Source organism: Monodelphis domestica, chromosome 6 (assembly GCF_027887165.1).
Source record: "Monodelphis domestica isolate mMonDom1 chromosome 6, mMonDom1.pri, whole genome shotgun sequence".
NCBI classification, from domain to species: domain Eukaryota; kingdom Metazoa; phylum Chordata; class Mammalia; order Didelphimorphia; family Didelphidae; genus Monodelphis; species Monodelphis domestica.
In genome coordinates, this window is record NC_077232.1 from 297084972 (window position 1) to 297112368 (window position 27397).

Below are 27397 nucleotides of genomic sequence, written 5' to 3' on the forward strand. Positions count from 1 at the left end.
GGGGACCCCTCTCAGAATTATGTTTTTAAACACATAAAAGAAAACCAAGATTTCAAAGGAAACAAATTTCATCGAAATACATTTATTTAAAAAACAATAAGTTCAGAGACCCTTGTTAAGCTCTGGTCTGACACAGAGACAAGTGAAGGAAGGGAGGAATAAAAAAGGGGTGTCGAGGCCCAGTCCTTCTCCTCCTCCCCAGCCCATCCCCCAGGGCCATCGAGGCCAAAGTCTACCTGGGCCAAGATGCTGAAAAGACAAGCCCGGCCTGTGGCGACATTTCCTGGTTCCTGACTGGAGGCCACAGTAGAGACAGGGATATAGAAGGCCTTTTGTGGGTGTCTGGGGCTCCCTGCCTGGAGCACAAGGGCCCCAGATGGGGTTTCAGGACTGAGCTGCCTCTCGGCTTCCTCTTCTGAGGGAGGAGCGCGATCCCCTGGATTCAGCTCTGCAGGAAGCGCCAGGGGCTGCCCCTGGGACAGAACACAAGCAGGGGGTGATGCCCGGCCTGGAGCCTTTCTGAAGGCAGGCCCTGCCGTGGGCCAGCCACTGGGAAGTGCTGAGGATGCAGAGAAAGGCCGAGGTGGCCCTGCCCGCAGGGAGCTTACATCTAACAAACAACCCCGTGCAGACTGGCTGTGGACGAGGAGCATTAGGGAACCCTCACGGAGGGGCTGCAACTGGCTTCTGTGGAAGGGGAGATTTTGGCTGAGACGAGGCGGCGGGAGGAGGAGGACATGCCGGAGACCTGGGCCTCTTGTGGGAGGAGCAGCCAAGAGGCCAGCGGCCCTGGGTCAAAGCAGATGACTATTTAATATGACCAAAAGTATGGACTAGTGGCGTTGCTGGCTCGCCAATAGAATATTACATTTCTTAATATACTAAGCAATTATCTGCAGCACAGGCCGGAGTATAGACGACTAAGTCCTGCGGATGCCCCAAGGGGTGGAGGGGGATCCTTTGGCCGGAGGGTGAGGGAAGAAGACTTCCTGATGCTTGAAATGGGCACTGAAGGATTTCAGCAGGGAGGGGACCTCGGGGGAGTCTGGACACTTGAAGGCACCTTGTAGAAAGCCTCCAAGGCTAAGCCAATGGTCGGCCCTTGTTAAGTAGGGATGAGAGGTGAGTCACAAGAGCTGGCAATGGAACCTCCCATGGCCCTGCTCGTAGTTCCTGCCCCGTGGCTGACCCAGAGTCTGTAGGTGCGTGTATGCACAGTATGGCAGAAGAGCCCTACCTTTCTGGGATCCCCTCGCCAAGTCACTAGACCTGTCCTTCCCTCAGGTTCCTCATCTGTCAGAGGTAGGTCACTACTGTGAGAAATGGGGTGCCGAGCTGCCTTCCTTCTAAGGGTCCCTATTTTGCTAACTTGAGGTAGCCGGCAGAGGAGTGCATAGACTCACTTTACTCGGAGCCAGGGAGACATTTTAAAGGCAAATCTAGCCTTTCGAAGTTTCTACATTTACTAGCTGGGTGTCTCTGGGCAAGTGACTTCCCTGCAGCCTGCCTCCGTTTCTCTAATGGCAAAGTGCGGATCCTAAGAGCACCTACCTCATGGGGTGGTTGTGCAGATCCAATGAAAAAGGGCTTAGTCTAGTGCCTGGCACTTAGTAGGCTTATAGAAGAGGCAATAAACATTCCCTTCCCTCATCCCTCCCTTCCCGTCCCTTGCCCCAACTCTTAGTAGCTGCTCGCTCTTAAAATGTGACCTGGGGTGTAAGGAGGGAAGTTTTTTCATTTATTTAGAATATTTTTCCATGGTTACATGATTCATGTTCTTTCCCTCCCCCTCCTGGAGCTGACAAGCATTTCCACTGGGGTTTACACGTATCATTGTTCAAAGCCTATTTCCATGTTCGTATTTGCAGTAGAGAGATCTTTTAACATCGAAATCCCCAAGCATGTACCCATCGAGCCATGTGATCAATCATATGATCAATCTCTTCTGTGTTTATTTCCACGGTTCTTCCTCATAAGTTTCTCTGGATTGACCTGGGTCTTTGCATTGCTATTAGTAGCAAAGTCGATTATGTTTGATCATCCCACAGTGTATCTGTCTCTGTGTACAATGTTCTCCTGGTTCTGCTCCTCTCGCTCTGCATCACTTCCTGGAGGTTGTTCCAGTCTTCATGGAATTCCTCCACTTTATTATTCCTTTGAGCACAATAGTATTCCATCACCAACATATACCACAATTTGTTCAGCCATTCCCCAATTGAAGGGCATCCCCTCATTTTCCAATTTTTTGCCACCACAAAGAGCGCAGCTATGAATATTCTTGTACAAGTCTTTTTCCTTATTATCTCTCTGGGGTACAAACTAAGGAGGGAATTTTTACTCTTTCATTAAATAAATCAATTTTTTTTTTCCCTTCTGGGCTTGACAGTCATCAATGAACTCAGTTTTCCATATTTAAAAAATGAGGGAAACCCTGTATGTAAGTGCCTCAGTCTGCCAGTACAGCGTGTGTGTGTGTTTTTTTAAGAATCTGACCCACTTACCTATGAGTGCTCATTCTGCCCTGTTTGCCTGTGTTCCCCCCATTTATAGATGTTTCGTTCTGAATTTGGGGGACCGTCACTGCTCCTCACCTCTCTCCCCCAGCATTCTTGCTTCCCCCCAGAGGAAAGCTGGAACCTTTAACTGTTGTGATCAAGAGAAATGGGCACAGATCTCTTTTTCTTCTGCCTTTGCCCATTTCTCTCCATCCAACTTGAGTAATACTGAATACATTCAAGATGCGCCTCATTTTGTAGGAAGACACCCTTGCTTTGTCACTGGTTTCCTCGGATCAGAATTCTTTCTTTTTTTTTAACCCTTACATTCTATCTTAGAATCAATACTGTGTATTGGTTCCAAGGCAGAAGAGTGGTCAGGGCTAGGCCATGGGGGTCAAGTGACTTGCCCAGCCCAGGACATCCCATCTGTAGACCTGGCTCACAACCCACTGAACCACCAGTGTACCCCTGTTAGTCCTAATTCTTAAGTCTTCTCAAGTTGTTCTTTAGTTCACTTTACTCCACCTCCTTTCTTCCAAGTCTTCCCAGTACTCTTACCCTAAATGGTCTGTGTAAAACTGTCTGTGTGTACAACAGTTGGGGAGGTGCACCCCTTAAAAAAGCCATGGTGTTGGAATGAAGCCACCCATTGCTGCTCTGTTAGGAAAGACCCCTGGGAGAATGTGAGAAAGTCCTGTCCAGAGAGAAACCAAGCCGGGACACCCACACCCCAATATTGTTAGCACCTGAGGTCAGCTCCCAGAGGCTACAGAGTGAGCCTAGGCCAGCCGTTGGACTGGCGGGCCCTGAGGGTTCGAGGGTCGCACCACCTTCTGCTAACTTATTTTTCCAGGGCACAGATGTTGCTAGGTAAGGTCGGGGGTCTTTGTTGGGAAGGATCTGCTGTATTAGAACAAAGCACACTCGTGTATTTTCTCAAGTCTCCTCCTAAGCATTAATGTACTCAAATGACATTTTAAGAACCCATAAAGCCTGCGTCCAAGAACCTGCAGCTAAAGGGAGGGGAAGATGGCATTGCTTCGGGTGGCCGGGGTTCTCTGGGGGTTGGCAGCCTCGGGTCATGGGCGGGGCGTGAGCCAAGGCTCTGAACGTGGGTTGATTTTTTTCCATCTTTAGATTGGACTGAAAGACAGTGAAAACACTTCCTATTTGTTTTCTCTCCCCGCAGGGCATTCGCTTCGATCCTGAAATTCCCCAGACCTTGCGACTAGAGTTTGCCAAGGCAAACACAAAGATGGCAAAGAACAAACTTGTTGGGACCCCGAACCCCAGCACTCCTCTGCCCAGTACTGCCCCTCAGTTCATCACCAGGGAGCCATGTAAGTTGTGAGGCATGCACACACATACACACCGTGTTAGGACCAGGCGCCATGTTGTCCTCTGATGCCTTGACCTGTTATGGAGCTGACTCTGGATTGGCAGAAGGGCTTCGGCACCAGTGGGTCAGGCTCCAAGGACCGTGCCTGGACAGATGGGATCTTAGGGCTAGCCCACAACCCAGCCCCTGGAGGTGGGTCACTGGGCTGTACATTCTTCAGCAGCAGTCGCCCATGGCACAGAAGTGACCTACCAACTCTCGTGTGTTTTTATACCTAGAATTCCCTCTGGGATGGGGAGAGTTGGGGGTAGAAGGTGGCCAGAACCTGCCTGAGGAGTTTCCAGATGCTATATGCAGGTCTTAGCAATTGACTCGACAGTCATCATGGAAATGAAATCTCGCCAGACCACCCACAAGCCCTGCCGAATGTGGACCATTTTCTTGGAGGCTTGACCCCTTTTAGTCAGCAGTAGAAACTGCCTTTGATTCTCCAGCCCTGGGGAGCAGAGCTGGGGGTCAGTAGGCCCTTCCTCCCATTTGGGGGAGGATGTTAGACATTGGTGTCATCAGCTCAGGATGTGCCTGGTTTAGAATGGAGAAGAGTGACCCGACCCAGAAGGGTCCCTTCTCCGAGAAACACTTACTGCGGCTCACAAACATGGGAAAAGTGGACCCTGTGGCTCGCAGAAGGAATCCTGCTGTTGCCCAGTGGTGGTCACCACAAGGAAGGCACTGGGAGAATCCAGGATTTTCTACAGTGCCCTTCTGGACCATGCCCAACGATTGGAGGTAGAGTTCCCCAAGTAGATGCCTGTGCTGTGATGGGACTGAGGATGACGAGAGCGGACGTTGGTCTTGTGTAGGAAGGCTCAGACAGGGCTTTGTGAGTGTTATCTGACTTGGTCTCCTCAACCTTCTCACGCATTAAATGTTCAGGTTCTGTTGTCCTCATTTTACAGATAGACAAACTGATGCCACAAGTGGATAAGCAACTGACCATAAGCCACACACCTGGTAATTGGCAGACCGAGTCTTGCCGTGTGTCATCCCCATTCCTTCTCCAGCTCATCCCCTGGAATGTGGAGTACAAGGAGGGGGCCTACAATATAGTGTTCCCTTTGTTTCTTGTAGTATAGCATGGCGTTTGAGGATGGTCGGGTCTACCATGGTGCAAACAAGGAATTTTGTCAAGTGGCCATTCATCCTTGAAATCGCAATATTTGAGGTTATAATGAGGCAAAATCGGGTTTTTGGTTCCATCATTGGAAATATCAAGCTCAAAATTGAATACTGGGAAAGCTTCATGGATTCTTCTCATTCCCACTGACTGGGACCTGGCTGTCCCTTAGATTCCTTTGTCCCATCTGGTCTCCCCAGCTTCTCTCAGTGGCCAAGCTTTGGAACTGAGGCCCTGACGCTTCCCTCTCCTTACTTCTTCTCTTCTTCTTCCTCCTCCTCTCAGCCCCATTTCCCCCCAAATCCATTGAAGATACATCATAAACACCTCAGGGGGCAGTGGCAGGACTAATTGCTATGAAGGAAGCTTCTCAATGTTAGTACGGATTGGAAAGAGACTAGGCTCTAATCATTAATTAATTAATAATTAGTAATAATAATGAATACTAATATCAGCTAGCAATTCTATGCCACTTTGTAAATCTTATGTATATTATTTTCATTTGATCCTCACAGCACCCCCTGGGAGGCAGGTGTGTATTATCCCCATCTTACAGATGAGAAAACTGAGCTAGGCATCGTGGTTAGGTACCTTGCCCAAGGTCACACAGTGAGGACATGTCTGAGGCTAGATTTGAGGCCTACCATTTTGTTTTTCAGGCCCTCCAGCTTCCTCATTGTTCTTATAGGATGATTCTTTTCTGTCCTTACCCATTCCTTCTCTAATCCAGTTACAACTCTTCATTTCTTCTTTGGAACTGGGCCTCTAGAGTCAATTAAACACTCTCGGGGAAGCAAAGAAAAGTCTCAGGCCAACCCTAACCACTGGACCACTTGCCAATTCCCATTATGGCATAGGCTGAGCTTCTTCTTGAACTGAGAGAAATCCCTCCTGAGTCCTCTCATTTCCCCTGCCCATAGATAGAGCAGGAAGACCAAGAGTCCCTCCAGCCAGGGATCTCTACTCCCCCAGCACCCAGAAAAAGACCATCTTGGCAAGGGTGGGACCAGAGTCAAAGGGAGGGTCCCCTGAGCCCTTTGGACGTCTTGACCCAGGGCTCCAGCCCAATGAGTTGGGTCTGACAGCGCATGTCTTTTCTTAGGTTTGGTGAGGTCATATTGGACAACCTGTGGGATGGGCTGGGATTGGCTGGGGTGCTTCTGATGGAAGCTGTCTGTCCCATTCCCCCTCTGTCAGGGATTACCCCTGTGACTGGCCGAATTCCTTCTCCTTTGGGCAGCCCCAGCTTCCTCATCTGTAAAACAAGGAAGCCGAACTAGATGCCCCTGAGGTTCTTTCTGGGTCTAGAGGATAGAAACATTCATTGAGGCTTACCAACACCTTCCTCAGGGCCTGGGTGTGTGATCCCGCTGAGATGGTCATCCTCATTTCCTCTACAGAGACACTGATTTGTAGAACAAGGTGCTTGCTGTTCCTTTGGGCCATGCTTACAGCATTGATTCAAGGAAAGGGGATCTAGCCTCGCTGGTGGGTTCACTCCTTTAGGAGATTCTAGCAGGGCCAGAACTCACCTGAAGCTTGTCTCTGGTATGCCTGCTGTGGAGGACGTAAAAAGAACGGAGACAATCAGAGCAAATTTAAGGAAGTAAGCATTTATACAATATCTACTATGTGCCAGGAATTGTGCTAAGCACTTTATAGATATCTCATTTGATCCTTGAAATAACCCTGAGAGGTAGGGACTATTATGTATATTATTTCAGTTCAGTTGAGGAAACTGAGTCATACAGAGGTGAAATGACTTACTCAATGGATAGCATGCTCGACCTGGAGTCAGAAAGACTCCATTCATATTCATTCCCAGACCCTTACAAACTGGGTGACCCTGAGCAAGTAATAAACTTAGTTTCCTCCCTTAAAAAAAAACAAACACACCCAGAAAGCCTCTTTGCTGTCCTTACTGGCAGCTAGACCAGAGAGTATGTGGAGAAGGTGGAAACCACTAGGCTTTTTTGTTGTAAAAGACTACAGCGCGCTCTTGCTTTTCTTCCTTTCCTCTTGCTTGCTGTCCTTCTCTGCATTGCTGTGACCCTCCAAGAGGCAAGTAACTGAGAACATTGAAAGCTTTGTCCTTAAAATGCCTCTTGGCTGCTTAAGTTGTCACAGGATATGAACAAGCACTTCTCAAAGGAGAGAATTAGAAACTGTTAACAACCCTGGGGAAGATGGCTCCAATTCACCTCTAAAAAGAGAAAGTGCATCTAAACAACTCTGGGATTTTACTTCCCACCAAGCAAGTGGCCAAGATGACAAAACACAGAAATGAGATAGGCTTTACGACTCCACTCTGGGTCTAGTCATTCTAGAAGGCAACTTGAAATTATGCTGGGAAAGCGATTGAGCTGTTTGCACACTTTGCCCCAGAGATTTCAGCACAAGGCATAGAGCAGCAGCATATCCCGAGTGGTCATTGTCTTCTAAGGAGGTCTGAGACAGGAAAAAGAGACACGAAGATATGACAGTAATACTTTTTGTGGTAGTCAAGATCTAGAGATAAAATGAACTCCCATCCATTGGGGAATGGCTAAAGAAATTGTGGCCTAGGAATGTGGTAGAATATTACTATCTATGAGAAATTGGGAATCCAGAGACATACAGGAAGAAGACTGTGAACGGGGACAGAATAAAATGAGGAGGAGTGGAATAGAATATGTTGATAGCCACAAGAATGGGAAAAATGATGGTCCTGGGGAAAGAGATCCAGGGTCCAATCCTACCTGGGTCTTTGGCTTCCTTTGATTTGTGGGCAAGTCATCTACCCTGCCTGGGCGTCTGTGTCCTCATCTGTAAAAAAGAATGAGCTGGATCAGGTGATCCATTCTCACAGTCAGCCAATAAACATTTATATGCACCTACTCTGTGCCCACCTTGAGGGTAAAAAGGAGGCAAAAGACTAAAGCTTACAAACTAATAAGGGAATCAAAGCTTAAATTGAGATAGATGGATTTACAGATATATGTACGTAGAGAAGACATAGGCAGGATACATAGGAAATAATTAATAAAGGGAAGGAACTCAAGTATGAAAAAAGTTGACGACTAATCAGGAAGGCCAGATGGAAGAGCAGAGACGTGACAGCTTCTCAGGCTTAGGCGACAGCCAAGGAGAATGCCTGGAGCCAAGTGATGGAGGGACTTGTTTGTGGAAAGCCAGGAGGCCGGTGTACCCGTCTGGGTGTTTTGCATTTGATGCCAGAGGCCGTAGGAAGCCACTAGAGTTTACTGGGCGGGGAAGGATGTGGTTTAGGAAACCTCCCAGGCGTGAGGGCACGAGGATCTACACGAGTGTGGTGGAGGGTCACGGGTCAAAGGACAGCCTGGACAGGGGCCGTGGTAGCCAGGAATCCCGGATGGTGCCTAGCGTGGGAGCCTGGACAGAGGGTGGGGTCCCCGGCGAGTCTGTGGGGGGAAGATAGTGGCTTCTGTTTGGGACCTCCTGAGCCGTATTGAGTTGAAGATGTCTCCTGGACATCCAGCGCGAGGAAAGGCCTTTGGAGATGAATCGGGGCGTCCTTAGCCCAGAGCTGGTAATCGGGTCCGTGAGAGGGGACAGAGGGAGGGGAGAAGAGGGCCGGGAGCTGCTTGGAGGCGCCAGCTCAATCCGCGTCCTAATTATAGCGGGGTCCCCAGAGTCAGAAAGATCTATGGGGGGCTACGGAATATCACCCAGACTTCAGCGCAGTCCGTGGGGCTTTGTGGCGTCGTTTCCTCTTGCCTCGGTTCTATTCCAGGCAGGGAAGGAGAAGAAAGGGATACACTGAAATGAAGACGAGGGACAAGCAGAAGCTCTCCGGGAGCCCCCGGGCCGTTGGTCCGAGCTCTCAGCCAGTAAAGGCTGGGCTGTCCAGCCGCAGACGCGGTCTGATGGCCGCAGTGGGGTGTGGGGTGGGCCCAGCAGAAGGAGACCTTTGGATTGCAGGTCTGGAGCCCCGAGCTGGCCGAGGGCATGCTCTGGCCAGGAAGCCTATTAAAGGCTGTTCCTGAGGCGGCTTTGCCTACGAACCCAGGGCGTGGGCTGTGGCTGTTTTGCTTTGGCACCATCTGGATTTCCAAAGACCCCCCCATGCAGCTGCTCTCTCTGGAGCCAGAGTCAGCAAGCACAGAAAGAACAGCTTGACAGAAGCAGCCGAGCCCCCCAGGCCTGCCTGGACGCCCCGTGCACCATTCTGCCCCCACAGGGGCGCGCACACCATGGAAAGAAGGAGGTGCGTTTCTCCCCTCTTGGGGCCCGCTTCGGGCGTTCCCCTTGCCCAGCGGCTGCTTCATTCCTCTCTAGGAGGCGCAGTACAGAGTGGCAGAGCCTGGGCCGGACCCGTTGTTAGCCGTGTCGTTCTCAAGGTGGCCTCCAGTTTGTGAGGAGGGAATGCCTCGGTGTTGCTTTTTGTCCCGCTCTGTACGCAACAGGCCCTGCCAAGGAGCAGACGGAGAGAAAGAGCGCCGCTGACTGCAGGGGAGGGGAGTCGCCGGCTGTGTAGGCTGGGGAATCCAGGCTCCTGCCACACTGATGTGTGAAGAGTGGGCACGGATGAGGACGTCTGCTTTATTCTGCTTGACCCCCCAGGGCAGGACCAGGACGAGAAGGAAGAGGCTTCCCTAGTGGTCAGTTTTCTGTGACTTGCCCAGAAACTACAAGGAAGTCATATAAGGGGGGGCGGGCCTGGGCTGCCCAGGGCCTTCTCAGCAAGCTGGCTGGCCCAGGACCCTTTTGAGGAGCTCCTTAAGTGTAGTTCCCTCTCCTGAGAAGCATGGCGGATAGAGACACTGGCCCGTCCTGGGTCCTCATCCTGGGCCAGTGACTTGGCTGTGAGATGCCCCAAGACTCTTCATTTGCCAAGAAAGTGAGTTCTGGGTAGGTGGAGGCCTCTGGGATGCTGGGAGTCCCACGTGCCAATGACATTAGGCCCAGGCTCAAGGATCGAGCCAGAAACATTTGTTTACTTCAGTTGGGGGGAACTGCAACCCCCTGGGGGGAGGGGAAGCGTCCGTCGGTGCTAGAGGTGACATTTCCACAAATCTCCAGGCTTCCTGTTACCTCTCGACAGCTGGATCCAGTGTCCCTGCCTGCCTGCCGGGCCTCCTCGGTGCCCCCGCCGCTTGCTAGCGTCTGTCCGCCTGGCCCCTTTCCCTTCCGCCAGGCCTCCTCCCCTTCTCCCACGGCCGCCTCTTGGGCTGCTATTGGCGATGCTGTCCCAGACCCCGGAGGGTCCTTTCCAGGCTCCCGAGGGGGCGAGCTCCAGCTGGGGAAGGCGGAAAGGGCCCACGACACCAAGGCCACATACGGACCTCCGAGGAAGGGGAGCCGGAGTGGGCTGACTGGAAGGAGCTCACGGCTGGCGCGTGGGAGGCTCTTCATAAGATGAGAGACCGATCCGGACCGGTTGAGGGTCTCCACAGGGCCTTGGAGGAGCCCTGCGGCGTCAGGGGCCCGGCGTCAGGGGGCCCGGCGTCAGGGGGCCCGGCGTCAGGGGGCCCGGCGTCAGGGGGCCCGGCGGGTCGGGGGCCCGGCGGGTCGGGGGGCCCGGCGTCAGGGGGCCCGGCGTCAGGGGGCCCGGCGTCGGGGGGCCCGGCGGGTCGGGGGCCCGGCGTCAGGGGGCCCGGCGGGTCGGGGGCGCTGGGCTCAGGTCCTGTCCTGGCCCTTTGCCGGCTGTGATCGAGTCCCAGGCAGCATCGCGTCCCCCGCCGGGTGGGATGGCTCCAGGCCTCTCAGATGGAGGGATGGAGGACCCCTAGAGGCCCACCCGCGCTGCCCAGGAAGGAGCTCAGGTGTGGGTTAGCCATGCGCACCTTAACTCAGCTCGCATCCCTTGTCAACTGGTAATTGACTTCAGAGTGAAATACACACACGCACACACACACACGTGCGCACACGCACACGCACGCACATGCGCGTGCGCACACACGCACACACACACGCACACACACGCACGTGCACACACACACGCACACGGAGGCCCTGCTCTCCCAGCAGCGTTGCTCTTTCCCAGGGCGGATGAGCGCTGGCTTCAGGAATCTGAGGGGTGGGTGGAAGTGAGGCCAAGCCGGGGGGCTGTGGATGTTGGCGGGCCCTGCCAAGCGCTCACTGTTTATCTAACTTGGAAGTCAGCGGGCCGGCCTATTCATCTTCTGCCTGGTTCCAGCGGACCTTCAGGCCTCCCTCAGAGGCCTTCAGGTCAGCCTCCCCCCAGAACGCAGCCGACGCGTGGGCCTCCTCCCTCGCTCAAGGCCTCTCCCAGTGAGGTCAGCATTCATGGTGGAGGCCGGCTCTTCCCTGCAGTCACCACGCGAGCTCGGTGCTCTGATGATCTCCATTTTACAGATCAAGAAACGGAGGCAGGCAGAGGTGAAGTGGCTTGCCCAGGGTCACACCGCTGGGAAGTGGCTGAGGCCACATTGGAACCCAGGACCTCCCGTCTCTAGGCCTGGCTCTCCATCCACTGAGCCACCCAGCTGCCCCCTGGGTTTTCTCTTAACTAAGCTAAATGGTACAATGGAGAGAATGAGGGTCTGAGTTCAAATCCATGCTCAGAAGCTTATTGGCCACCCTGGATAAGTCGCTGAACCTGTTTGCCTTGGTTTCCTCACCTCTAAAATGGGAACTATACCAACACCAGCATGGCACGCTGTGAGAATCAGATGAAATACTCGTAAAACCCTCAGAGTGCCCGACACAGCGAATGCCTGGTTGGTGTTCGTTTCCTTCCCGGCTCCTCTCTGCCCCTCCCTTTTGGCCTCCTCCTTCCCCCCTCGCTCCTTTCTCTCCGGGTCCTCGGCTCCTGGCGCTCCGTTTCTCTACTGTCCTTCGCGGCCCAGAGAAAAGCGAAGCCTAGTCTGGCGCAGGGTGGCTCTGCCTCCCCGGCTCGCCCTCCTCCGCCCCCGAGCGCTTCTCTCCCAGCGTGGCTCAAGGACGTGCACTTTGGGTCGTGCTCAGGCTCTTGTTGCCTGCTCCTTTCTGGCTTCTGGAGCGAGAAGGAACCCATGGGGGCCCTCCCTTCCGCCCATTTCATCGGTGGGAAAACTGAGGCTCGGGGAAGTTGCCTGATGCTGAAGGAGGCTGGGGCGTGCTGCCACAGCTGTGCCCTCCTGGGCTCCACTCCCTTAGGAGCCGTTGAAGTCGTTCTGGGCTCAGCCTGCCCTGTGGTCGTCTCGGCCCGTCAAGGCCGACCCCTTCTCCACATTCTTCAGGGCTCCCAGAGCCTCCCACCTGGCCTGGAGGACGCCGGGAGGGGAGGCGGGCCGGCCGCATTCCTGCTCTCCGCCCCCGCACCTCTAGGAATTTGATGAGGCCGCAATTCTAAGCTTGGGCCCCTCCGCGGCCGAGGCCCACAAAGGGCCGAGGGATATTGGTGAGGAATACAGGCTGTTGGCTCCAAGAGACAGACAGTGGGCCGTGGAGGCCGCAAGACGCGAGTTCGAGTCTGGCACGTCGCGGGACATTATGGATGGGCCGCCGGCATTTGCCGAGTGGGTCCCCTCGGCAGAAGAAGCCGCCCGTCTGGCTGAAAGGTGAAAATGCACTTTATGTCCTCCAAACGCTCTCTAGTCCCCTACGAAATAACGTTGCTCTCCAAGCTGGGCCGGGGCCGTTAGCAAGGACTCCGGCGGCCCTGGGCACGGAGCAGGGGAGCGCGGGAGTCGGAGCACCCCAGGGACAGTGCCCGGCTCACGTCTCCTTGGAAGGCCTCTTCGCTGTGCGGCCTCCCTTAGGCGCGCCTCTCCCCGCCAGCCTTCCCGGGCCTCCTCGTGTGTATCTCGGGCCGGTAGTGCTCCGCTGCCTCGGAATGCCAGAAGTCTTCTTGTGGCACCTGCGCTCCGTCCCTAGGGCTCCGCTCTCTCTGGTCAGGCCTTCCCCCTTATAACGTGCTCAGCACGCAGGGATCGCGCGCTCTGGGACGCGGCTGCGGCCTCAGGTTCTCGCTTCTCAGCCAAACTTCCCCAGCACTCAGCTCCACCAACCATGTAGTTGCACGCCGTTTTTTCCTACCATGAAACTATGTACTTGTGTTCCGGGGGGGGGGGCAGATTTCTGTAGGGCTGTTTTCCGGCATGAGACCAGCCCCGGGTGCGAACGTTTGGCCCTTCTCTTGTCCTCCCCGTGTCAGCGAGTTGAGGGCCCACACGGGGCCCTTCTGGTCATTCAGCACGTCTGTAGTAGGCGGCTGCTTAGTACCAGGCCAGGGCCAAGCGCTGGGGGACAGACCCGAGAGGCGGCCCTGCTCTCTCGAAGCCAGTCATCCGGACAGATGGGATGTGTACCAGCCACGCGCCATCTAGTCAAAGGGAAGGCCTGAAAGGGGTCCCGCAGAAGGGGGGGTTCTAGCCGCGACTTGGGGGAGTCCAGGAGGGGGCACTGGAGAAGGGCCACTCGAGAACGGAGAGCAGCCTGAGAAAGTTCCCGGTCTGGGGGGGGCTTGGGGAGCCCCTCGAGGGCCTCTTGCCTGCTCCTGTGTCTGCAGCCCCTAGTACCTCCATAGAGGGTCTGGCGCGAGCCAGCGAAGGAGAGGCTCCCAGCTCTGCTCCGGACGGCTGGTGGCCCTGGGGAAACCGCGGCCCTTCCTGGGCTGCAGGCTCAGGGCCTGGATGGAAAGTGATCTGGAAGGAGAGGGAAGGGGCATGGTGAGTCCCGAGGCGCCGGGGCCTGTGGCACTGGGGTGACCGGAGCCAGAAGGGAGTGATGGCTGGCAGCAGGCCTTCCTAGTGGGGTGGCCGCCCGCCCCCTTGCTGCTCCTCACAGGATGCCCCCCCCCGCCCATCTCCTGGCTTCCCTGAGGTGGTCTCCCACCTCTACCGGAAGGCCCCCCCGTTGGCCGGCCGGTCTCACAGCAGCCTGAGCGCCTGGGGAGCAGGGACTGTGGTGCATTTCTCATTCCAGCGCTTGGCACGGTGCCCGGCCTCCGCCCCTCCGTGTGGCACGAGGGGGCAGGCCTCTGATCGCCGAGGCCCCTCGGGTCTCGCAGTCCCCCCCGAGAACCCAGCCGCCGTGGGGGGGGGGCGGCGAGCGGCCACCCCCGGGGGAGAGGCTGGCTTGTTTTTCCAATGTCACCGTATTCTTTTTTCATCAAAATCCGCGGGATGGAGTCTTTCACGGGCCCAGCAGCGCTGTTTGCGGCTCTCTCTCTCCGTCCCCTGCGGCGGGCTTTTGTCGAGCATCTTCCGAGCATCTTCCCCGGCCCGGGGTGCGCAGACGGAGGAGGGGCCTCGGCCGAGCTGGGCAAGAGCACCGATTTACCCAGTCCCACCCGGGGCTCTCGGCGCCCCCCCCTTTGTCTTCCGTGGGGTGCCCCAGAGGCTCATGGGAGGATGGACGTCTCTGTTTCTATGGATCCCCCACAGTGGAAGGGCCCCGCGCCTCTGTCTCCCCCACCGTGGTCATTGGGTCAAGCGGGCCAGTTCTTGGGACCCAGGACAACGGGCCACAGACAGGCGAAGCCCTCGCCTCTGCCCTCCCGCAGCTCGCTGTCTGTTGGGGAAGCTACAAATGGGAGAAATGGGAGGCCCAGCGCGGGCTTCTAAGCGAGGGAACGCCAGGAGGTCCATCATCGTGGTCCCTGGGAGGGCTGCCTGGAGGCGGTGATGATTGCGATGGGCTTGAAGGGAACAGGTGAAGAAGACATTCCAGGCGCCGGCCACAGCGTGAGCAGCCCTTGAATTCCGCGTCTCCTCCCATTGCGGTGGTTGAATGGGCTCCAGGGGAAGAATGACGCCGCCAAATGGTCCCCCCGGGAAGCAGGTCGCCCATTAGCCTGGCCTTAACTCGGATCCCAGCGGCGTCCTGAGCGTGCGTGGAAGCCCCTCCGAAGCCGGCTCTCCTTTCCCCGGGAAGCTGACAGAGTGAATTGTCCGAGGTCCCCCGATAGCGAGGCCCGGAGGCAGGCCTTGCTGCGGGATGGAGACTGCGCAGCGAGGGAATGAAGAGCCCGCCGGAGGGGGCGGCCCCGTGAGGGCCGCTCAGGGCCTGGTTGTCCTCTGCACGGCTCTCACAAGTGGAGGAGGCTGGACGAGCGGGCCAAGGGTGCTTCCTGTTTCCTGGGACTCTCTTGAAGCAGAGCAGCTCTCTCAACATAGCTGAGCGGCCAACATTAATAACGTAGAAATAACGACCCTCATTATTATTATTTTGGCCTAAAACGTCATCCTGCCCAGCAGCTGTACTATCTTTGTTTATAGAAACAGGAGACTTGGCTCTCCCCGGCCGGTTTCCACGGGATGCGGCTCCCCTGAGAGGTCGCTGGATATGTGGGACCATGACCGAGAACATGGTGTTCTGGGCGCCGGCCCAGCACCCCGCTAGAGGGGCTTTTGGCACTCACGAAGAGCACTCCCGCCTCTGCTGGGCAATCCTAGCTGGGGACAGATGGCAGAGGAAGGAGAGGAGGGAGGTTATCGGGCAAAGCCTTGGTGTCTGGAAATGCGGCATCACGTGTAAATAAGCAGCAAAGACGAGTAAGACTCGAACCTTCGCAACCCCACGTGCACTCTCATGCTGATATGGGCACCCCAGATGTCCCGGTAAGTGAGGTCTCAGCCCCTCAAGGGCCAGTGTGCCCGCCTCCTCCTGAGCATCAGCAGTCTGCTGAAAGGTGTCCAGATCAGCCAATGGGAGGCCTCCATCAAGTTGGGTCTCCTGCTTTCCTGGAGAGACCAATGACGCTGGTCTCAACAAGGGCTCCTCCAGCCCTCTACCGCTCCCTGGCGGTTTGGGCTCTCCTCGTCAGACCACGGTTTCTTGGCCCCTGGCTGCCCAGGTTTTCATTGTGGGCCCCCGTCTGACAGTGAGCTTCCCAGCAAGGCCTTGGCCTTTGCATTTTTGTTTTCCCACTCTTGTGCCTGGAAAAAACAGCCCACCGTGATGGATCTGGTGGACCGATGCTGAGGAATCAGCGTTGCAGCCACGTTGGCTCTACCTCCCTGGGGCCTCCCAAGGCAGCCCCACACTCCAGGCTAGACCCTTCCCAATCGCAGCCCATGCAGGGATTATTTCCACCTTGGTCCCCTTTCAAAATTCTGCTCACCAAAAGCAACTGATCGAGGCCCTGAGCAATCCTTTATTCCCCGAGCGGTGGAGGATGTCCTCGGCCTTGGGAAGTGTCTGTGCAAGGTGCTCAGTCACTGATGTCGTCTGGTTGATGCTGACCTCTCACATGTAACTCGGCTGACTAGCCTTGCCCTAGGAGGGACCTGCCTCCTTTGGCCAATTGCTCAAATTGTTCTTGACCGACCCATTTGAGGGTCTTGGCTCAAACAGTAATGATGATGGAATAACAGTCGTTGTTTTTCAGTTGTTTCAGTCATTCTCAACCCTTGGTGACTCTGTTTGGAGTTTTCTTGGCAAAGATACTGGAGGGGTTGGTTATTTTCATTTTACAGTTGAGGAAACTGAGGCATACAGGTGAAGTGACTTGCTCAGGATCAAAAAGCTAGGCAGTGTCTGAGGCGGAATTTGAACTCACTGTTCAAAGTGCTTAGCATAATGCCTGGCACTTGATAAGTGTTAACTACTTGGGTAGGCCCCTTCCAGCTCTAGTCTGTGGTCCCAGGCCATTGGCATCAAATAGAGCAGCAGTAAATGGATCATCGTTGTCGATACTTTGGGTTTCTGTATCTCCCTTTCCCTTCCTCCGTAGCCTGCCTCCCCACCCAGCCTGTGCCATGGGACCATCCCTCATAGGAGGACAAATGGCAGCCTAGCTTGGGACTGGAGGCACATGGTACATATCGCACCCCTGGGTCATGGCTATCAATTTTCCAAGTCCAGCTTTCTTACAAGCTGGTGGTCCCTCGTGGCTGGCTTGGCCTGTTTCTCCTTGTCTCCTCGATTGCTCTTCTTCATCTTTCTCTCTTGACCCTCGAAGGCAGACTCCAGCTCCCTTTTCTCCCAAAGGAATCGTGCCCTGTGTGGGCTCTCCACGCCGGGCACTTCCAGGGAGATGGTTGGAAGGGCCCCCGGTGTGCTTCTGAGGGTAGTGAATGGGTGGGCCCAGGGTTGGGGGTTCTTGCTCCCGGTGCCCACTAACCCCGACCTCCTTCTTCTTCTCTTGCAGATGAGCTCACAGTGCCTGCACTTTATCCCAGTAGCCCTGAAGTGTGGGCCCCGTACCCTCTGTACCCAGCGGAGTTGGCGCCTGCTCTGCCCCCTCCTGCTTTCACCTATCCCGCTTCACTGCATGCCCAGGTAATTCAGACCCAGCGCCACAGCCCGACTCACCCCCACCAGTCCTTTCAGACTTGCCTCCCTCGAGTGCACAGTACCACTAACCCTGCCCTGCTAACAGATCCCCTTCGAGACATTACTACTGGCCCTGGCCTGGACCCGAGGCCTCTCCCTGCCGAGCCTGGGAGGCACGACTGCCAGGAAGGACGTCTGTCCCCCACTGCCTGACACATCCTCCAACACCTTCTCCCTAATGGCCTCCCCGAGGAGCTGGGATGGGCGAGAGGGGAGGCAGGGCGTGCCCAGACCAGTGGTCTGCGTGGCTGAGTGTGTGCGTGTCCGTGTGTGGAAGGGGCTTCCTCCCCAGCCGGTCTCCAGGGTCATGGAGCTCCAGGAAGGCCCTTGGCGGGGAGAGGACAGACAGGCTTTGGGGGCGGGACAAGGACAGGCAGTTGTGGCGGTGATCCGGGGGCTGTTCTTCCTCGTGTCCCCGATGAGGACGTCGGCATCCGCAGAGGGGAAAGGACTTTCCGAGGCCACTCAGGCAGGATGGAGCGTGCCGGGGGCAGATCCTGAGCTCGCCCGCCAGATCCGGTCTGCCTTCCACTGGCTGCTGGTGGTCTTGGCTGGTCAGGCAGTCAGGCACCCTGACCCCCTCTGTCCTCCCTAGAGGCCCCCCTCGGGCCCTCGCTCCTCGTCTGCTTTGTGGTCCCTCCTGTCCTCCCCAGGAAGGGCCTGCCCACGAAGGAAGCCCTTCGGCCGTGAGCGCTCCCTCAGAGCCGGGAATGGAATGGGGCCTGGAAACCTCCTGGCCAGCCACTGACTTAGGGAATGGGCTGCTTCCCTCAAAGCCACCCCCACTGCTGGATCCGCGGAAGCTTTCTGCAGGCCCAGGAGCCGGCCGTGTCCCCCGCCAAGCCCAGGGCTGGAGCCCCGGAAGGACAGAAGAGGAGCGGCCGGGACGCCCCTTCTTGTTTGCCAGGAAACCGCTAGTCAGTCCACGCCCAAGCCGGGCTGGCCCCTTTCTGGCCTCCTTTTCCATCTGGGAACAGGAGATGGTGGCCCACGTGGGGCCCGTGGCTCTGCTGGGAAAGCTGAGACTCGTGTGGGAGGTACAAGGGTCTTTGGGGGGCTCTTGTTTTTCTTGCACCGGGCTGCTCCCAGAAGTCCCCCCGCCTGACCCCCTTATGGGCGCTAACCTGTCCCTCATCTGCCGTCCTCGGGCCGCTGGCTTTCCTCTCCTCTTGACGGCCCCTGTTTTTCTTTGGGCCCCCTCCACTGCCCTCATGCCCGCTGTGCCCTCCACTCGCGGAAGGCCAAGCTTCTTCGGAGCGATGGGGAGAGGAAGGAGGGGGAGCGTGGCAGGGGAGCAGTGCTCCAGACCCCCGGGGCCCCCGACTCCGAGGGTCGCTCCAGCCTCCCCGCCTGGCCTCCCCGTGGATTCCCAGGAATCACAGCCTTACAAGGGCCTCCTGAGCCCCAGCCCTGCCTCTCCATGGAGGCCCGCTCCGGGCCTCCCCGTCCCTCACGCTGGGGCGAGCCGTCCTTGCCTCGGCCCTCCTGCCCTGCTCCGGCTTTCCTTTCCCGCGTTGCCCACCTGGCCCGTCTCCACTCGCGCAGCCAAGGTTAAGCCCTCCATTGAGGTCCGCCGTGGCGCCTGCGTCAGGAAGTCGGACGCTGTCCCCCAGGGCCTCGGCGCCTTTTGTCCCGGGTGAAAGGCCGGGAACCGCCGGGAGGCCCGTCCTGGCATCTTCCTCATCGGCCTCCCTGGCTCTCCCTCCCGCGCCCAGAGGCCGGCAGAAGGCTCCCAAGGCGGCGTCTGTGGCCACTCTCCCCTTGGCGGGCCTTGGAGGGCCTTCAGGCTGTCCAGCCTTGTTTCCCGGGCCACGCGGCTCGCTGGCTTTTTTCTCCCTCCCCATGCCCTCCCGTGGTGTCCGCCATCCCCTCATCTCCGACCGCTGGGCATTGGCCCACTTGGCCCTGGGTCTGGAAGGCACCCTTTCCTCATCTCTGTCTCCCGGGGGCTTCTCCTTCCCCCGAGCTCCTGTGAAGCCTGGCCCGATCCCTGCCCTCCCCCGGTTGTGGGAGCTCGCTCCCCCCCTCCGGCCCTTTCTCCTTCCCTGCTCTCTTGTTCCTTTCTCCCGCTCGCTTCTCCCCCAGCTCCCCCCGATGACCTCGGCCACCTTCCTCCATCTCTGGCACTAGCCTGGGATCTTGCACGCAGTAGGAGCTCAATAGGTGCGTGTGGACGGGACGCCGGTGTCCTCCAGGCTTGGGCCCAGGACAGAGAAAGCCTGGGTGTGTGGGAAGGGCTGAAGGGGGGCCCGACGCGTAGCCCTTGAAGGGCCTCCGAGGGCGTCCCCACCCTCCGCGGGGGTCCTGGGCCTCCTCCCGAAGGCCCGGCCCTTGGTCCACGGCGGCTCCTCCTTTGGCAGATGAGGGGGGAGGCCCGAGATCGGGGCGACGGGCCCAGGCCAGCCCCGTCTCCGTGCCAGGCGGGTCCTGCGGGGCTCCCCGAGACTGCACCCTGGAGCGTGGCCGAGGCGGGAGGAGGCTGCGCTTGCCTTTGAGGAAGAGCGATGGCGACGGGGCGGAAACCGCAGCCTGGCATCATGTTTTATTCAGGCTCCCCTCTCCTGCTCGCCGGCCCTCCACAGCAAGCCTCGTGAAACATTAACCCAGCAGGATATGAAATATGGATGAGCGGCGCGGAGCGGGGCCTCCCCGGGCCACCGGGGCTCCCACGCTCGGGCGCGCTCACCCGGCCCGCCACGTTACCTGCGCTGTCCCGTCCTCGGGCCCGGGCGGCTGGGGCGGCGTGCCCAGGGGGATGGCAGGCCCTCCCGAAGCGGCCCAAAGCCTCGGACCCACAGCCAGCGCTCCCGGGCCCCGGGCCCCGGCAAGAGGCGCTCCTTCACCCGGCGTCTGCGAAGCGGGCGGCACAGCCCGGAGCTGGCTTGGGTCAGCAGCCCTGCGTTCGAGTCTTGCCTCGGCTGCCCTGGCCGAGGGACGGCGAAGAAGGTGCCCCCTCTCAGGGCGCAGGCTCCTCCCCAAGGATGCCACCGAACCGATCCATCACCACCGACAGACCCCCCCTCGTCTGCGGGCCCCCTCCGAGGTGGCACCCCAAGCGCATTCATCACAGATGGCCCGGGGAGGCCCTCCTCACTGGGGTCCGCCTCCTTCACGCAGCACGGCTTTCCCCCGGGGCTCTCCGTGCTCACCGCTGCGCTCTCTTCCCTGGAGCAGACTGGAAGCGCGTCACAGTTCATACTTCAGGCCGCGGCTGCCTGCTGTCTACCCAGCGGGTCCGGAGGCGGGGGGGGGGGGGGGGGGGGCGTGCCAAGATGGCCACTTGGGAGCGGCAAAAGGCCCTCCGAGAATCCTCCCAAACCAACGGCGCTGCGCGAGCCAGCGGAAGGTGCGAAGATTGCAGGGACGTCCCTGTGAGCGGAGGAGGGAGGAGGCCGTCGCGGGTGCCCAGGGACGTGGCTCGGCGGAGGATGCGAGGCCCGCCGCGGGAGCCCGGCTGCTCTGTCCTGCCCTGGAGCCGAGGGCGCCTCGCGGGATGGACCCAGAGCTCCTTCCCCTCGAGTCAGCCCCCGGACGCCCTCCGTCGGGCCAGGCCCTGGCTGTCGTCGCTTCACGGAAGCCCCGGAAGCGGCACCTCCGGGTGGCCGGGAGGCCCCTCGTCCAGCCCTCTCCACGGAGAACGCGCTCTCTGCCAGCCCCTTCCCTCGGCAGACGCCCTCCCTGGCGGGAGCCAGGACACGGGCACCCACGCGGCCTTTGTGGCCCTCTGCGGAGCCAGGGAGGCGGCAGGCTTGCCCGGGGCTGGCGCTGGATGCCAACGCGCCGCGGGGCCTGAGCCGAGGCCTGCCCTGGCTTCCAAGGCCCCCGCGGGGCGCCCCCTCGGCCTCGTCAGCAGCCCGAGGACGCTCCTGGTCCCGGGCGGCGGGCTCTGCTCTGGGCCGACATCCGCCCGTCTACGCCAGCTCGTGCCCCGGTGCTCCGATTCAGGACCCACCTTAGAGACCATCTGTTGGGTCTGAGGGAAATGGAGGCCCTCCTGGTGGACGTAGGCTTGGAAAGGACCGTAGGAAGCCCTCCCGCCTCATGAGGGGGAGCCGGGCCCCCTGAGGGCAGTGCCCTGCCCAGCCTTCTTTGGGCAACGCTTCATCGCCCCCCATGGAGAAGTAGGTGGCCTATGCGCGCCGGAGCTTCAGGGCTCTCTCGGAGGCCTGGGCCTTGGAGGCAGGGGACCCCAGAGGGCGGCGTGTGCTTGGGCCTTGTGCTGCGTGAGTGGTGCCGTGAGGCCGGGGGCCAGACGGTCAGGCAAGGGGCCAGACGGGAGGCAGGCCCCCCCCCCTCCCCTCCCCCACAGAAGGCAGGCCGTGCCCCCTCGACCGCAGGAGGAGCCGGCCCTGGGGAGGCCCCGGCGGTCCCCAGCCCTGCACCCCTCCCGACCTCAGATGCACCGAGGACCCCGCCCCCATTCTCCTGTGTGTCACCTCCAGGTCCCCTGGCCCCAACCTGCAGCGGGGGTTCTGTCCCCCCTCCCCTTCCTTCACCATCTGTCTCAGGAAGGCCACTCCAGCTCTGCTCTTTGCTTAATGAGCAAATGGATTCAGATGCACGCGGCCGTGAACCACGGGTACGTACTCCTTTTTTCTTTCTTGGTGGTTAGCCCAGGCGGGAAGTTCGGCCCTGCTCTGACCCCTGACCCCAGAGCCCTCTGGGTCGAGCGGGCGCCAGGGAGCGTCACGGATCGCTGCCCCCTAGACGGGGGTCGTGCCTCCTCTGAGGCCTTCCAGACCGGGGTACCCCTCGCCCCCCCTCCTGGCGTCAGGAGGGGCCCCCTTCCTCCAAGGGAGGCCCACGGCGCCCACGTGCATCGGGGCCCTTAGGGAGGCGTCTCTTGTCGCCCCCGTCTGCCAGGGGGGCCCCTTCCATAGAGCCAGAGAGGACAAGCAGCGCGGGCCTAGCAGGCTTGCCCCGCTGGGGTGGGCGGCCCGCCAAAGGCCCGGGAGTTGGGGGCTGGGGTCGGGGGCGGGGCCCTCCCCCGGGCCTGGGCTCCCCCCGCCCCGCTGACGCACTGCCTCTGCCTTCCCGCTTACTCACTTGGGCCCCTTCCCAAAGCTCTTGTTATCAACGTGGAGGCATTCTTCCACGATAAAGCAATATCCGGACAGGCCGCCCCGGCCCCTCGCCAGGGCCTCTCGGCCTCGGGAGCGGCTGGGAGCAAGCGGCCCCCTCGCGGCCCCACCGTCCCGGCGTGAAGGCCCCCGCGCCGTCCCCGAGGCGCGCGGCAGACGGCCCCACTCTAGGCGGTGCACCGGGGCTCCCCTTCCCCGGCCGCCCTAGAAGGAATCTGGGGCCTCGGGGCCATGGCCAGTGGAGCTCAGCCCAGAGTCCGGGCCGGCCGCCCTCCAGTCTCTGAGCCCCAGTTGTGTCCCCTGCCCCCCGCCACGAGGAACGTGCTTGGCAGACCTTCCACTACTAAGGAGGCGCGAGTGGCGGGGAGAGCGTTTGGGCCGCGCTCCCTCCAGGCCGGGCGGCCCAGCTGCCTTCCCGGGCGTTCCGGGTCCAAGGCTGCTTCCCTTCTCCCCGTGTCCGGACCTGAGCTAGAGAAGGGAGACTGGGGGCAGGGGCTCCCTGAGAATGCCCCGACCGGCTCATGCGTCACTCTCTCTTCTGTCCCTTCAGATGCGCTGGCTCCCTCCCTCCGAGGCTACTTCTCAGGGCTGGAAGTCCCGGCAGTTCTGCTGAACACTGTGTAAGTAGTGCCTCCTGGGCCCGCCTTTGGCCTCATGGCCCCTTTCTTGAAGCGGAGGAGCCTGGGAAAGCGAGGCCCTGGCTTCCTCCCGTCTAAAGCTGCTTCTTAGAAGTTGCAGCCAGGCGCGTGGCAGCAGCTCCGGGTCTCTATTCCAGGGGACAGATTTCGAGCCACGCGGGGTCCCCTCGGGTGTCCTGCATCGTCGGTGAAGACGGAAGCCTGAGGAACTATGGGATTGTTACGTCCCAGGCACCCCTGGCTCCCCAAAGAATCCTGGGCCGCCTTGAGACCTCAGTCCATTCGTTTGATAAGCACTTCTTAGGAGCCTTCTGGGCTCCGGGCCAGGCTCACAAAGCACCTCCCTTTGAGGACCTTCCGCTCTTCAGACCCGGGGAAGGGCCGCACTCCATCTCCGCTCGGGTCTAGTTCTGGGCAGATGGCCCATGGACCGACCTCTGCTCCAGGGGATGCGATTGGGTCTGTGTGTCCCTCCTCCAGGAAACAGGGATCAACCAGCAGCTGCTGGTCCTTCGGTCAGCGATTTATTACCGAGCATCTTTGTGGCTTTAGTGTATGAGCACTCCTCCCCAAGAGACCCCTCGGGCACTCCCCCAGCTCTCTTCTCAGGCCCTACAGACGATGCAGAAAACATGGCAGCCGACGCGGCACGAGAGATCAAGGAGGATTCCAAAGTCATTCTCTGAGGAAGAGAAGGAGGCTCACGTCCCTGCCTGAAATCAGAGTTTGGATGGATAAGGAGAGAGAAGGGAATGAATGCAGTGGGGGATGCGTGGTGTGGAGGGACCACTGAGGCCTACAGGAAGCCATGTGGTGTGGAGGGACCACTGAGGCATACAGGAAGCCATGTGGTGTGGAGGGACCACTGAGGCCTACAGGAAGCCATGTGGTGTGGAGGGACCACTGAGGCCTACAGGAAGCCATGTGGTGTGGAGGGACCACTGAGGCCTACAGGAAGCCATGTGGTGTGGAGGGACCACTGAGGCCTACAGGAAGCCATGTGGTGTGGAGGGACCACTGAGGCCTACAGGAAGCCATGCAGCTCGCTGTTGGGAATAAAGGCCTGGAGCTTCGGAAAGAGGTTGGGGATGGACGTCTACATCAGAGAGTCATCCGACTCCAGAACAAGCGCGTCTGGATATGCGGAGGAGCGTACCAGGATAAACCACCTAGAGAGGCGAGAGAAGACAGCCTGGCGCAGACTTTGGGGGAGTCCCACTCGAGGAGCGGAGGAGCCGGATGAAGGGCCAGTTGGGGAGGTGCAGTCTAGGGGGATTTTAATGAGCACCAGTTACGTAGAGGGCACGAGGGTTCGCCCAGATCAGGGGGCTCCGGGAAGGGCCTGTGGGATGAGAAGAAGAAGAGCCACCAAACGTCCCGGCTGGCGTAACCTCAGCTTAGGGGTGGAATCAGACTGTACGGGGCTGAGAAGCGAGTGGCTGCTGAGGCAACAAGCGCCGAGGAAGTTTGAAGGGACAGTCATGAACGATTTAAGTGACAAACTAAATGCAAAATATGCTACTTATGTAAACTATCGGGAAAGTTATTTGTGATATGCTGCTGATGCACCCTTTGGTACCCTGATTATTTTTTTTATAACAACCCTTACCTTAGAATCAACACTAAGTATTGTTCCCAGGCAAGAAGAGTGGTAACAGGCTAGGCCATGGGGGTGAAGTGACTTGACCAGGATCACACAGCTAGGACGTGTCTGAGGCCACATTTGAACCCAGGACCTCCTGTGTCTAGACCATGCTCTATTCACTTAGCCACCCTGCTGGTCCTGATTTTGATTTGACTGAAAATGTTCCTGGGGGAGGGAGGAAACATGAGGTACAGCCACGTTCTCATGTGGGTATTTTATTTACTACCAGGGGGCAGGAAAGGCGCATTTTGTGTGGGGCCCAGACAATGGCAGCCTGAGAAGGAAAAGCTGCGGGTCTGAGAGGGCAGAGATTTCACTGGGTGCCCCCAAGAGAGGCAAGAGCACTCCTGATGGGAAAGATGGCTGCAGTACATTGTTTCCCAGCAGCTCGTTTCTCTGTGACTGTTTTTAGCCTTTGCAAGGTTTTGACTGAGAAAGTCAGACTCAAAGGGTTGGTTTGGAACTCTGAGACTATTCACATTAACTGTCCTATCTGAGAGAAATGGACATTGGGAGGTTCTCGACCCAACTTAGAGATGAGTCACCACATGAGGGTCACATTTCATTTGAACTGGGACTTAAAGAATGGGCAGCTGGGTGGCTCAGTGGATTGAGAGCCAGGTCTAGAGACGGGAGGTCCCAGGTTCAAATCTAGCCTCAGACACTTCCCAGCTGTGTGACCCTGGGCAAGTCACTTAACCCCCATTGCCTAGCCCTTCCCACAGTATTGACTCCAAGACAGAAGGTAAGGGTGTAAAAAAAAAGAAGAAGAAGAATGGGCAGAGATTCAGGAAGCGATGGGCACAGGGCACGGGGGACAGTCTCCAGGTACTGGGCACAGAGGCACAAAATGGTAGCTAAGACTGCAAACAAGTAGTCCACCTTGGCTGGACCTACTTCATGAAGGAGCATAAAATGAAGTCAGTCAGGAAAGCTTGGGGGGAGGCAGCTATAGCTGGAGAGTTTGCGTTTTTGCTCGAGTCCATGGGGAACAGCTAGAGAGGTTTATGAAGGAAATTTCAGCAACTGGGCACTTAAAGATGAGAGAGGGGAAAGACTCAAGTCAAGGAGACCTTTTTAGAAGCTATTATAGCGCCACTTAGGAGATTCAGTGGATAGAAAGCCCCAGGTCTATAGGCAGAAAGTCCTGGATTCAAATTTGACCTCAAATACCACCTAGCTCTGTGGCCTTGGGCAAGGCACTTAACTAAGCCCAGTTGCCTAGCCCTTGTCACTCTTCTGCCTTGGAAGCAATTCTTAAAGTTGATTTCTAAGATAGAAGATAAGAGATTGTGTGTGTGTGTTAAAGAAGAAGCTATTAAAGCCCCCCCCTCTGCTTTGCAGGGGTGAGAGGTACGTGGATTTTCAGATTTTTCCCCCCATGTATAAATCCATTTTGCTGATTGCAGTTTTTTAATTTTTAAAATTGTTTAACTCTTACCTTCAGCCGTAGAATCAATACCATGTGTCAGTTCTAAAGCAGAAGAATGGAAAGAGCGAGGCGACGAGAATTAAGTCACTTGCCCACAGCTACAGAGCAGCTGGTATTTGAGGTCAAATTTGAATCCAGCACTTCCTGTCTAACGGCCTGGGATTTTCTATCCACTGAGCCACTTAGCTGCCCCCACATTTTGCTGATTGTTTTTTTTTTACTTCCTGTCCCTTTTTTCTTTGGGGAAAAAAATATTACTGTCCTGGAGGATGGCTCTTTGAAGAGCAGGGAGGAAGAAGAGTTCAGGGAAGAGTCTAGGGGATGTAAAAACGAAAGATAACAATACTTTTTTCTTTAGAAGCTATACAGTAGTGCAGGAGAGGATGACAGTGGCTAGGGCTCGGGTGGTAGAGAGGAGAGTGGATACAAGACATGGGGCGAAGGTAGACTCAACAAGACCCGGGACCTGATTGGATCTGGAGGGAAGGTGTGTGAAGGAGGGGTTCTAGTTGAGGTTCTGTGCTAGTGAGATGGAGGGGATGGTGGTGCCCCAAACAGAAACAGGGAAGTTTGGAGGTGGGTTAGAGCAAAAGAAGATGATACCAGGTTTTGCAGTGTGGCTACATCCTGATCCAAGTTCCTTTCCCATGAAGGATAGAGTTTCTCTTTCACAAATCTAATTTAGTAACTGCTGCTGAAAAAGAAATATTCTGGTGGGGCTGTGGGAAGACGGGCACGCTAAGTTGTGGCTATGAATGGGTCCGTCCAACTATTTTGAAAAGCAATGTGGAATTATTCAAGAAAAGTTACCAAACTGCATCCTACCCTTTGACCCAGTGATCCCACTAGTGGGTTTATGGCCCAGGGAGCTTACTGGCAGGAAGAAAAGGCCCATCTGTGCAAATACCTTGATAGCTGTTCAGCTGGGAATAGCAAAAAGTTGGAGACAAGCTACGTGACTAACCACTGGGAAAGGACTAAACTAACTGGGGCCTGGGAATGACATGGAATCACCAACAAGAGGATTTCCGAGAAAAAATGGAAGGAATTGTGTGAAATGTGGGAGCAAAGAAAACAGTGAAGAAGTGTATTCTCTGTGTTGTCAACACCGTGTTGTTGAAGTCCCAGTCCTCAGCCTTCTTTAGCTCAGTAGTCATAAGCTCCAGAAGTGGCCTGGACTATATCAGTCTCAATACTTGGCAATCGTTGAGCTGATGGGTTCTCTGACATGCTTATTTAGGATTACCTACTATATAAAAACAAAGTAATTAAAAAAACAACAGCAAAAAGATGTCCTCATTTCTCTCCTTGTCCAGAGTATAATTCCAAGGAAAGAGTGTTGGC

General features: G+C 57.3%; 1 protein-coding gene across 4 annotated transcripts in view; it reads left to right on the forward strand.

Annotated features, from left to right (window-relative positions):
* Nucleotides 1-27397, forward strand: part of RBPMS (RNA binding protein, mRNA processing factor) — a 128260-nt gene that overhangs the window by 94177 nt on the left and 6686 nt on the right. For 2 of the 4 annotated variants that reach the window (XM_007495582.3, XM_007495583.3), the window contains exons 5-8: nt 3688-3838; nt 17073-17203; nt 21700-21836; nt 22889-22958. In XM_007495582.3, coding sequence (XP_007495644.1) covers nt 3688-3838; nt 17073-17203; nt 21700-21836; nt 22889-22958 — 489 coding nt within the window. The remainder of the gene's footprint in view (nt 1-3687; nt 3839-17072; nt 17204-21699; nt 21837-22888; nt 22959-27397) is intronic. The other 2 variants (XM_007495587.3, XM_007495588.3) reach the window with 2 other exon arrangements.